General features: G+C 48.5%; 2 protein-coding genes across 6 annotated transcripts in view; one reads left to right on the top strand and one right to left on the bottom strand.

The window, feature by feature from the left end:
* The window catches only part of POLR2H (RNA polymerase II subunit H), a 5,162-nt gene extending 3,248 nt beyond the window's left edge, over nt 1-1,914 (top strand). Inside the window, exons 4-5 of the mRNA XM_003894733.3 lie at nt 517-600; nt 1,501-1,914. Coding sequence (XP_003894782.1) covers nt 517-600; nt 1,501-1,618 — 202 coding nt within the window. The 3' untranslated portion in view covers nt 1,619-1,914. The remainder of the gene's footprint in view (nt 1-516; nt 601-1,500) is intronic.
* Nucleotides 1,915-5,235: 3,321 nt separating this feature from the next.
* On the bottom strand, nt 5,236-11,675 carry THPO (thrombopoietin). Of its 5 annotated transcripts, none has more exons than XM_009201238.2 (7): nt 11,376-11,675; nt 9,567-9,724; nt 9,209-9,336; nt 8,838-8,924; nt 6,714-6,881; nt 6,397-6,477; nt 5,236-6,280 (listed from the first exon to the last, which is right to left on the bottom strand). In XM_009201238.2, exons 2-7 carry the CDS (start codon nt 9,577-9,579, stop codon nt 5,903-5,905), a joined length of 855 nt encoding a protein of 284 aa, XP_009199502.1. In that variant the 5' UTR covers nt 9,580-9,724; nt 11,376-11,675; the 3' UTR covers nt 5,236-5,902. The 5 variants fall into 5 exon arrangements, with proteins under 5 accessions (XP_009199502.1, XP_017811105.1, XP_003894781.1 ...); XM_009201239.2 differs by having other exon boundaries at nt 5,599-6,280; nt 6,397-6,465; nt 11,376-11,463; XM_017955616.2 differs by having other exon boundaries at nt 5,236-6,477.
* Between the last annotated feature and the right edge of the window lie 348 nt (nt 11,676-12,023).

Genomic DNA, 12,023 nt, shown 5'->3' with positions numbered 1-12,023 from the left:
TATTTTTTTTTTTTTTTTTTTTTTGAGACGGAGTCTCGCTGTGTCGCCCAGGCTGGAGTGCAGTGGCGCGATCTCGGCTCACTGCAAGCTCCGCCTCCCGGGTTCACGCCATTCTCCCGCCTCAGCCTCCGAGTAGCTGGGACTACAGGCGCCCGCCACCACGCCCGGCTAGTTTTTTGTATTTTTAGTAGAGACGGGGTTTCACCATGTTAGCCAGGATGGTCTCGATCTCCTGACCTCGTGATCCACCCGCCTCGGCCTCCCAAAGTGCTGGGATTACAGGCTTGAGCCACCGCGCCCGGCCTTTTTTTATATTTTTAGTAGAGGTGGGGTTTCACTGTGTTAGCCAGGATGGTCTCAATTTCCTGACCTCATGATCTGCCCGCCTCAGCCTCCCAAAGTGCTGGGATTACAGGCTTGATACACCGCGCCCAGCCGACCAGTAACCATTTTTAAATGGGATTTTTTATATTGTTAATTACTGTTAAGAATAACTTTGCTGCTATTGCTCCACAGGGCTGACCAATTTGAGTATGTAATGTATGGAAAAGTGTACAGGATTGAGGGAGACGAAACTTCTACTGAAGCAGCAACACGCCTGTAAGTTACATAATCTTATGAGGTTCTTTTCCCTCTCCGTGTTCTGAGACTTTGAGCTATGCTCCTGCTTCCACTGTTGGGTCCCTCTCCTCAGGCACCTCAGACCTAGGTAGGAACTAGAAAGAAATGGTTCTGAGAGCAGTTTCCAGTCTGAAAGGTAGACTGCTCTTTGTCAGGCCCTCCTGGCCCAGCAGTCGAGATGAGAAACTGGTTATCTTACTGTGTAAAGTGCAAAGGAGACTTGCTTCTCCAGAAACAAATGCAGCATTAAGTGATTATCCTATTAGGCTGTGTGTGTGTGTGTGTGTGTGTGTGTGTGTTTTGCTACTCTGTAACCCAATCCCTAGTTCCTTGGTTTTCCTGTCCAGCTATTTTTTCTTTTCTTTAAAATCTTATTAAAACAATATGTGCTTTTTGTAAGCAATTTGAAATGCAGAAGAGTAATGTGAAGAAGGAAAAAAAAAAGTCACCTGTAATTCCATACCCAGAGATAACCTTTTACATAGACTTTTTTGCATATCCTGGTGTTCTGTTTTTTCCTTTGAGACTGTGGTGTTTATTATGTTTTCTTCTGCTCTTTTTGCTTAACATTATGTAAAATATGTTTCCCCATGTTAGTGTGAAGCTTTTCTTAAATGCTTTAATAGTTGCATAACATTTCAGTAAGTGGATACATCTTGATTCATTTGACCATTCCCCTGATTTGGGGCATATAGGTGTTTTCCACCTTCGCTAATATAAAGAACAGTGCCTTGCACATATCTGTACATTGATCTTTGTCAGAATTTTGGTTCCTAGTGACAAAACAGTAGAAAGATGCCTCTTCTGTTTCTTAGGCTGAGATGGAGAGCTGCTGAGTAGCAGTGCTCCAGACTCATGGGATGGGGCCTTCTGTTTCAGCTCTGCCTATGTGTCCTATGGGGGCCTGCTCATGAGGCTGCAGGGGGATGCCAACAACCTGCATGGATTCGAGGTGGATTCCAGAGTTTATCTCCTGATGAAGAAGCTAGCCTTCTGAACCTCGCCGGAAGCCAGCCTTGCTGCCTAGTCACTCAGGTCATCGGCATTGTTCAAGCCTGAGTGGCAGCCAGTCTTGCTCACCTGTTGAGGAGGGGCTGGCTCACTGTCCACTGTGGTGGCATCTTTAACTGGCCTGCACTCAAAGGGAAACTGACTCGCCTGTGAAAGACAGTGGGAAAGCTGCAAATGAATCAGAAGCTTTGTGTATATGATTTTTAAATTAAACTTTACTTTTTCAGACTGCCCCTCCCCTTTTTGTAAAAAGTTCATTTACTGTAAAATCATTTTTTGCAATTTGTCTGTGGTGTACTGTTTCTGGCCCACAGCCAGCTGATCACTTGTCAATGTAGGATCTATTCCAGCCTTTTGGTACCTGGGTTCAGGGTTATCTCAGTCTCCTGGCTGACTGTTCTCAACATTTATCCTCCAATGCGGTTTTCGGTTTGGGAGAGAGTGTTGTACTTTTGGCTCTTGAGGGTACCCCAGGCCCAGAAGATACCACCCATTTGGCGCAGAATTTTGAATTGGCAAGGAGCCCTGCTCGAGTCCTTCCAGCACTTTCAGGCTCTTAGGAAGTCAGTTCACGCTGACTTGAATGAGTCACTTGCATAGTCTAGAAACGTTCATTATTTTTATGGAAGATGTGCGCAGAGGCTTTTAGCCTTTTAGGCATGGGAGATGACTATGAAGAGAGTAGGAGGAGAGGACTTGGTGGTTCTGGAAGCAGCTGGAGGAGCTGGCTCTCTATTCCAGTGGGAGGGAGGGAGGGTAAGTGGAAGTGGACAGGGCAGCAATACCAATGAAGCTGGTGGGCCAGAGCCAGGACAATGTGGCGGCCTGACTACAGTCACTCACTTATGAGTGGGGGAAGAAAAACATTAAGGAAATGGCTCTGATGATAAGGACTCCAGCATGTGAGCTGGCTCTTCAGCCTGGCATTAGGGGTCTCTAGGAAAGCATATGGGGTTCTGTTTTCCCCTAGGAAGTTTAGGGTAACAATCCAAAGAGATTCTCTGTGTATTAAACAGTTGTCTGTTTGATCTGGTTTTGCCTGGGAGCTGGTCCCCCTGCTGGGATACCTGGGGTATTTCCTTCCCCATCATTTTCAGGTCTTTATGTGAGGTGTTAGAAATCGTATTTAGGGAACTGGGTTGAAAATGAATGGCCTTAGCAGGGAGGAGGAAGAGGTGTTTCTTTTACCTTACTATGGAGTAGGGGGAGTAGATGTACTGGGGGTTGAGATGAATTTTTATGAAATCTTAGAACCTTTCCATGGGGTGGGTTTTTTTGTGGGGTTGGAGAATGACAAATGAGAATGAGATGAACGAATTACCAGTAATAGTTTGTAGGTTATCATAGATGGTCCTGGGGTAGGAGAAGAAAGAACTAGTATAGCGTTGAATAGGGATAGGAGTGTTCTGGTTGTAATTGTTTTTTTGTGTTAGTGGGAAGAAGGGATGGGACCAACGAGACTGATTTGGGAATGGATTAGATTTGTAATAGGGCAGGTAAGTTCGTACTGGAGAAGTCCATGAGTTATTTGCATTTGCCCACAAGTGGAGTAAGTCAAATGCCAATACCAGATGCCTGGTGACATTTGCAGTTTTGCCATTCTTTTTTTTTTTTTTGAGACAGAGTTTCACTCTTGCTGCCCAGGCTGGAGTGCAATGGCGTGATCTTGGCTCACTGCAACCTCCGCCTCCCGGGTTCAAGCGATTCTCCTGCCTTAGCCTCCCAAATAGCTGGAATTACAGGCATGCGCCACCATACCCAGCTAATTTTGTATTTCTAGTAAAGACGGGGTTTCTCCATGTTGGGCAGTCCGGTCTTGAACTCCCAACCTCAGGTGATGCACCACCATGCCCAGCTAATTTTGTATTTTTTAGTAGAGATGGGGTTTCTCCATGTTGGTCAGGCTGGTCTCGAACTCCTGACCTCAGGTGATCTGCCTGACTCGGCCTCCGAAAGTGCTGGGATTACAGGTGTGAGCCACCACACCTGGCCCTGCAGTTTTGCCATTCTTGTCTCTCATCTGTCTGTGCTGGGAACCCATCATTCTCTGGTTCCACTGGTATATCGTATCCTAGGTGCTGGCACTTTCATGTGCTACAAAGTGTTTCGTTTGATTATTAAATTTAACCTAGCTCAGTATGTCAGTAAGTTAGTTTCCACTTAACATTCCCTTGATTACATGCTGGAATTTGTAGTGTGAATGAACTACTTCCCTTCCATGCAGAAACTGACAGCATTTGAGATTTGGACATTTTTGAGCTTTGTGCATTTGTTGATTCCTTCTCTAGGAAAACTATTCTGTCCATGAAGGGAGAGAGGGACATGGCGAGATGTCTAAATTGGTCACCTCCACCAAGAACTTTGGTTTTCTACTCAGAACTTTTTTTTTTTTTTTTTGAGATGGAGTTTCACTCTGTTGCCCAGGCTGGAGTTCAGTGGCACGATCTTGGCTCACTGCAACCTCCGTCTCCCAGGTTCAAGACTACAGGCGTCTGCCACCATACTCGGCTAATTTGTCATATTTTTAGTAGAGACAGGGTTTCACCATGTTAGCCAGGATGGTCTCGATCTCCTGACCTCATGATCTGCCTGCCTTGGCCTCCCACAGTGCTGGGATTACAGGCGTGAGCCACCGCGCCTGGCCTCAGAACTCTAATTGTTACTCCTTAAGGATTTGTATGTCTTTCCCAGTAAATAGAATCATTAAATGACATATAGGACTGTGTACCACACTGGGGAGAGTATGGACCCTAGAATGAGGTTGGACTAGGGTGTTTCTTCTGCCCATAGGGTGTGTAACCACTGATAACTCACCTGGCTTCTCTGAGCCTCAGTTTCCTCATCTCTAAAATAGAAAAGATAATACCTGCCTTACAGAGTTGTGTGAATGTTACAAAAGGTGAGGTACACAAGGTTCCTAGCGCATTGCCTTACATTCTACTGCTTTGGAATGCCTTTGGTGACCCTGCGGTATTTGTGGCAGTGTTTGGGTTTCTGGGTTCCTGGCTCCTCTACCTCCATGGTAGCCTTTCCTTCCTCAGGGGTGAGGGAGAGCAAAAAGCTTCCACTAGTTTTCCTACAGGAACCTCTGGCAGTAGCAGGTTGACTTTTGCAATGGAATTTGTGTTTTTGTGCAACATAAACCTCCTTTTCCTGAGCACCAAGGCAGCACTTATTTGCAAAAACCCATAAGCCTGACTCCTTTTTAGAGATCCCCTAGCAGAGTTTATGGTGGTCACACAGGGCTGCTTTTTAGATGCATTTGTGGGAACTGGGAAATGAGCCTTCGACTTGTACTTGACTTGTACTTGTTTTCCTGCTGTGTGAGCTCAAGGAGCCTGACTCATGCCACTTCCTGCACTTCCCCCTGACCTCCACAGGAGGGAGGCAGGCGTCCATGCCTGGCAAAGCCTCCTGCTGAGCTGCCAAAGCTCTAGCTGTTTGCTCAGCTGTCACATCCAGGTCCTGTCTTTACTGAACTGTCTACACAGCTTTACCTGGGGTGTGAGGCTCTCCAAGGCTTCCTGTTAGCTTTTTTGTTGGGGGTGGCAGCGTGAGGGGGATCTATTGCCACTCTCGAAGAACACGTTTCCCTTGTTTTTCAGGGAGCTTTTGGGTGCTCTCATTTATTCCTTATACAAGCTCAGTTTTGTCTATTGTATAGGGACAGCGTCTCTGAGAGGCAGCTTATTCATTTCTCAAGAGGAAAGATCTGTTAAGAATGTGGGATCAGAGTCCCACTGAGAATGATAGTAAAGGGGATGGGGGCGTTGGAAGGCCTTGAACTTGAAGCAAAGGAAATTACCCTTTCTCTGTTTTCTGATGCAAGACCTTTTCTGATGCAAGGTCTCTCCCTCTGTTCAAATGCCAGGCCAGCCCAGGCCTTTGCAGAATTGTCATAGAAAAAGAGCACATAGAGAACCAGTGAGTTGCAAGTTTCTGCAGAAAATAGACCAAAGATCTAGCTGCTCTGATGAATATTGTTGATAGCTTAAAAAAATAGCTTCTGAAGGCTTATAATGTACAGTGAAAAGTGATTCCCTTTTCAGTCCTGTGTATCCCTTTTACCAGGGCTTTGGGTTTCAGGAGAAAGTAGGAAATCTTGTCCAGTTGTCTCCCAGGGGCTCCCTGCAGGGAAGGGAGCTGTACATGAGACAATGCTGATGTCGGCAGTGTCTGAGAACCTTACCCTTCCTGAGACAGATTCTGGGAGTGGGTGTGGGATGTGTTTAGAAGAGGGCTGGTAGGGGTGGGTGTTGGAGCAGAAGGGTCAGGAAGCAGGGGGTGGAGCTGGACCACAGGGGAGGGCAAGGTGGGTGGAAGAGGGAAGAGTGTGTACTGTCCAGTAGGGGGATGGGTTGGGGAAGGAGAATATCCAGGCTGGAGGTTGGGTGGCAGGGAGCCTGTGTCTGATGTTCCTGGGGAAATGTCCGGGGCTCCTAGGGTCCTGCGTGAGGGTCCAGGAAAGAGTCCACGAGTTCCATTCAAGAGTTCGTGTATCCTGTTCAGGTATCCGGGGATTTGGTCCAGGGACCTGGAGGTTTGGTTCAGCAGACCAGGAATCTTGGCTCTGAATCCCCGCTTCAGAAGTCCAGAGCCAGTAGTTCTGGCCGAGGCAGTGAAGTTTGTCTCCAACAATCCAGAAGTCCTGTTTGGGAGCTCGTTCAGTGTGAGGACTAGAGAGGTTCTGCTGGGGACAGCTGTGGTGGGTGGGGCCCGCCTGAGGCAGAGGGTGGGCCCTCCTACAAGCAGCAGGAAACGCACCTTTCCTCGGAGCAGGTGTTGGAAGCTCAGGAAGATGGCATTGGGATCCTTGTGAGCTGTGGTCCTGCCCTGTGGAGGAAGCTGAGGGCAGAGGATGGTCCTGAGGCCAAAGACCAGGGCCAGATCTCAGGCCTCCCCTGTCTAAGTAGGAAAAATAGGATACCAGCACCCAGGCATTGTGGCTGGCAGGGAGCACTCTTAGTAGATCAACTCTTCTGCCCTTGAGCTCCCTGGAAGACCCCTTCTTCCCTCAGGTCTTCTAAGGGGACTGAGTCAGAAAAGAACAGTTTCTACAGATCCCTTGACTGGGGACCTACCTGGGTTCCAAGGAGGCTCTGCAGGGCCCCAAGGAGGAGACGGACCTGTCCAGAAAGCTGCCCCAGGAGGGATGAGAGGCAAGTGGGTCCCAGTTGTCCCCGTGCTGCCATCACTCCCTCCAGCAGAAGGGTCACTGCTCCCAGAATGTCCTGTGCCTTGGTCTCCTCCTGAGAAAGAGATGGAAGACAGAAGTGCACTGCCTCAAAGGGCACACTAATAGCGGGTGGGGAACCTGTAGGAGTAGCCAGCAGAGTGAATCATACGGGCTGAGAATTGGACAAGACCAAGGTCCCACCCAGGGCAGGAATTCCTTCACAGTATCCCGACAGCTGGTCATCAGCCTCTGCTTCAAAAACTCCAGGGTCCGCTAGTCCAGCCTGGTCTTAAACTTGGTTTCAGTGAGAAGAGCTCCTTTTTTTTCTTACGTTGCTGAAATCTGCCCTGTTATAGCTTTTACCTCTTGGTTCTAGTGCTGCAAATTTACTCTTTCTGCTGCAAAACCTTAGGATCATTTGATTTTTAAACCGAATGAAGGCCGGGGGCAGTGGCTCATGCCTGTAATCCCAGCACTTTGGGAGGCTGAGGCAGGTGGATCACCTGAGGTCAGGAGTTCAAGACCAGCCTGGCCAACATGGTGAAACCTCATCTCTACTGAAAATACAAAAATTAGCTGGGCATGGTGGTGGGCAGCTGTAATCCCAGCTACGTGGGAGACTGAGGCAGGAGAATCGCTTGAATCAGGGAGGCTGAGGTTGCAGTGAGTTGAGATCGTGCCACTGCATTCCAGCCTGGGGGATAGAGTGAGACTCCGTCTCAAATAATAAATAATAATAAATAAATAAACTAAATATAGATATGAGACTCTATCATAATGATCATAAGGATGAAAAGAAAGGACTAGAAGGGACCCATAGGAACTGCCCTTCTTCCCTGACTCAGTACTGAGGCAAGAAGGGATGCTAGGGCTCTTGAGGATACATTTTAGTTTTTTAAATTATTGCTCATAAAACATGCTTCTGGTCTCTTACTGTTCAGGCTGCTGCTTTCTGGACACGTGTTAGTTTAATATGGTCTCTCTTAACAAATTAGCATACGTCTTCAGGGGGATGTCCAGTGTTCAGGCCAGTATATTTAAGTGTAGTCCACTCGGAATAGAGTTCTCTAGGAGCATTTCCAAAATGGGGATGCTAAATATCGAACAGAAAAGAATTACTAGCTTTAAGAATAGCTGCTTCTGTAATGTTACATGGCAAGTTTGGGGGCAATTTAATTCTTTCAGATCCTTTTCATAGGAAGTGCTAGGGCCAGAGGCTTAAATGATGGAAGCAGGGCATTGTGGCCTGAAAGCTGGCATAGGACTTTACTCATTAATTTACACATGTAGAACTTTTTTCTTTTTTCTTTTTTTCTTTTTGAGATGGAGTTTTGCTCTTGTCGCCCAGGCTGGAATGCATTGGCATGATCTCGGCTCACTGCAACCTCTGCCTCCCAGATTCAAGTGACTCTCCTGCCTCAGCCTCCTGAGTAGCTGGGATTACAGGCATGTACCACCATGCCCAGCTAATTTTGTATTTTTAGTAGAGACAGGGTTTCGCTATGTAGGCCAGGCTGCTCTCAAACTCCTGACCTCAGCTGATCCACTCGCCTCGGCCTCCCAAAGTGCTGGGATTACAGGCGTGAGCTCCTGGCCCACATGTAGAACTTTTTATCTCTGTTCTTTCACCTTGTTTTTGACCTAGTCTTTCAGTGATTTGAATCTTGATTCGGTCTTTTGTTATTTTAGTGGTACTTCCCAGCTTTGTGTCATCTGTGGATGACATACGAGTCTTACTTCTTCATGCCAATTTAAGAAGATTGAGTGGGAATAGGTCAAAGGCATGGCCATGAGTGATTTCTCTCCAGCTTTTCATGGTGTTCAGCTTCAAATCTATTCACATATTGGACCTGCAAGCCATCATCTTATCCACAGGCTATCATTATAGGTGAATGTAGATTGGGTTAGGGTGGCCAAGCTGAAGGTGAGATATTTTTAAAAAGCTCAAGAATGTTGGAGAATCCATGGGAAGCAGTAGGAAACTGAAGACAGGACTTAGGGAAGCCAAGGTTAGGAACGGCTTTCTTACCATCTGGGTTTTCCATTCTCCCAAGCTAAAGTCCACAGCAGGCAGCAGGACAGGTGTGGGTAAAGGGTTAACCTCTGGGCACAGGCTCTGTTGAAAAAGATTGTTGGGGGGAGAAGGGAGCTGAAATAGAGAGGGCTATGGTAGCCTAGTGAGAAGGGTAGTCCTCCATGAGTACTACGTCTAGACAAGAGCTTTTAAATGATGGCTGTATTGTAAAGATTAATCCTTGTCAGGGAGTGTGATCAGTAGGTGGTGATAATATGGGAAGAATAGTCATTGGCTCAAGGAGTTAGAGGAAGTGGTGTCTTCCCGGGAGTATGGGTCTCTTACCAGTTAACGTGGATAAAGGGGATAATGTTGGGAGTTCTCACCAGTCTGCTGTGAAGGACACGGGAGTCACGAAGCAGTTTACTGAGGACTCGGGGGTCACAGGCAGGAGGAGCCGGGCTGGACAGAGTTAGCCTTGCAGTTAGGAGAAGCATGACCACGAGGAGCAATTCTTAGATGAGGAGAGGTGAGGTTGAAAGATGAGGAGGAAATCATTGTCAGCTGGTATTCCAGGAATTCCCATTCAGGACCCAGACCCGAAATCCAGGGAATCCACCCCTCAGACCCCTTATTTTTGAGAGAATGGGTTCCCCCAGCTCCCTGCCCCTGCAGTGTGTCTCCTTTCTCTCTCCCTTTCTGTCATGTTTCCATCTGGCCCTAGCCCCTCAAGAGTGTTCTCACCAGTCAGCTCCATTCTGGCCGGGGTGTCTGGCTGGCGTGGCTCCCTGTTTGGGGCCTCTCCCCTGAATCCTTCCTGAGGCCATGGAGGCGGCTTGGGCTCTTGCACTTCTGGGCAGAGTAGGGTGGGTCAAAGGCGGGCCAAGGATGAGGAATCTATCCTGAAAGTGGCAAGAAGAGTGAACATTTAACCGAGTTTCTAGGAAGAGACTGCCTGGCAGGGTGAACAGATGCTGGGGAGGGCTTGAGATGCTGACCAGCCTGGAACTGCCAAAGGCCTGACTTCTCTCACATTTTCTTGTGATGAAAGCATATGGTGTGCCGGGTGCAGTGGCTCACGCCTGTAATCCCAGCACTTTGGGAGTCCAAGGTCAGGAGTTCGCGACCAGCCTGACTAACATGGTGAAACCCCGTCTCTACTAAATACAAAAAAATTAGCAGGGCATGGTGGCATATGCCTGTAATCCGAGCTACTTGGGAGGCTGAGACAGGAGAATCGCTTGTACCTAGGGGGTGGAGGTTGCCGTGAGCTGACATCCCACCATTGCACTCCAGCCTGGGCAATAAAAGCGAAACTCCGTCTCAAAAAAAAAAAAAAAAAAAAGAAAAGAAAAGAAAAAAGAAAGCATATGGTGTCTCCTTTTTGTCAGGCCTCCTCCGTGAATCTGACATGGATTTGTTGCCGCCTACCCCTGCTGAGAACAGCAGGACATGGTATGTATACATACATATCTTAATTGGCCTTAAATTCTGAGCAACCTTGGTTGTTAGGTCAGAGAAAATCTGGGATGGGGATAGAGAAGGAAAGTATTGTGGCTTCAGCCTGGAGAAGAGAGTGGAAAATGGGATGCAGGGCCCGGGTGAGGAATTGGCAAACATGCACAATATGTTGACGGGTAACTTTTGCAGTGGGGAGTGGGGCTGGGGTGGGAAACTGCACAAAGCTGTAACTGGGACCACTTAGAGGTCAGGATTAAGGGGCAGTATGGGAGAAATTAACCTCTATTCTTTCCCTATGTACCCCCACACATAAAAACCTCTGGAGCTTTTCTTTGGACTCCAAGTCCTGAAATACTCCATTATCTGAGGTCAAGAGATGGGCTAACAGTCCTGGGACTTCCTTCCTGAGACCAGCTACCCAGGAAGGGGCACCTGCTGGGTGATGCCCACCTTAGGCGCTTACTTTGCCTTGGTCGGCCACTAACATATCTGTCTCATAGCTCACACCTGCCTCCCTGCCCCCGTGGCAGAACCCCTTCCGGTTCCTTCACAGGACCCCCCACATGGCTTCCTCCTCCTTTCACAAGTTGTGCAAAGAGGCTTGCACCTGATTCAATATTGGGATTTCCTGTAGGTCTGTCAACATGCATGGGCCCTCCTCCCATTACCCTCTCCTTGTGCCCTGGCTTGCCTAGCCCAGCTTCCCTAGCGCCAGATTCAGAACCTTAAGCTAACAAGGAATGACCAGCTAAGAATGGGGATTGGGGATGTGCCCATCTTAGTACTGTGTTCGCTAAGCCCGAAGTGCAACTCCCTCTCTTATTTTCTCCCTGGGCTCATGTCCCCTTTCCTTAGGGCCAGTCAGGGCTGTGCTGTACTCCACCAAGTAAGTGATCAGTCCCTCAGAAACCAGCACCCCACCCCCTACCCCTGCTCTGCCCTGCTCCTCCCATTCTGGGAAGGCTACACTCTTCTCGACAAAGGTCAGTGCCTGTAGGTTCCAGTTTGCCTGCCCCTCCCCCAGCTGGGAGACCATTTCTCTTTGCTGTCCTTTATACCCTCACATAACCCCACACCCTGCTGGCCACTCACCGGGTGGAGAAGGGCTCCAGGACCCAAGTGCACAGCAGGCAGCCCTCTGGGGAGCAGATGGGTAGGAAGACATGTGGCAGTGGGGCACAGCCCCTCCACAGCAGGTCACACGCCTGCCTGGGCCACTTCTGCCCAATCAGAGGAGGGAACCACCAGACACTGGCGAAGGCCCCCGGAAGTGACGCCTTCTCTTCCCTGGAGCCCCTGCCTGGACCAGGGTCCACTCCTCCACCCACACACACCATGGAGAAGACTTGGATAGGGGGATTCATCTTTTCCTGGACATGGGCAACCTGGGACCTGGAGGGGGACAGGAGCAGAGGTTTTTTTCCAGGAGGAATCTGGCAGGACATTTGTGTTACTGGGGAAGAAGCCCAGAAGTCTTGTTTTAGATTGGTGAGGTTTTCACTTCCTGGTTATCCAAATTTCTTTTCCCTGGACATCACACCTGCTGCTGAAATCCAACAGGACACTTGCTTTCCTGTTTTTCTTTCTATAACCCCCTAGGGGGTCTTGTCTTGTTATACCCCTTTTCGAAGTGGGAATACGGATATTGCCCACATGAGAGAAATCTCCTGTTATGGGCTGGTGTTATGGGGAAAGGGTTTAGACTGGTTGAGAGGACTGTCAGGTGCGGGGCGCATATAT

This window comes from Papio anubis, chromosome 2, assembly GCF_008728515.1.
Source record: "Papio anubis isolate 15944 chromosome 2, Panubis1.0, whole genome shotgun sequence".
In the NCBI taxonomy this organism is placed as follows: domain Eukaryota; kingdom Metazoa; phylum Chordata; class Mammalia; order Primates; family Cercopithecidae; genus Papio; species Papio anubis.
Note: the sequence above shows the minus strand (reverse complement) of the source record. Positions and strands in the feature narration are given on the sequence as shown.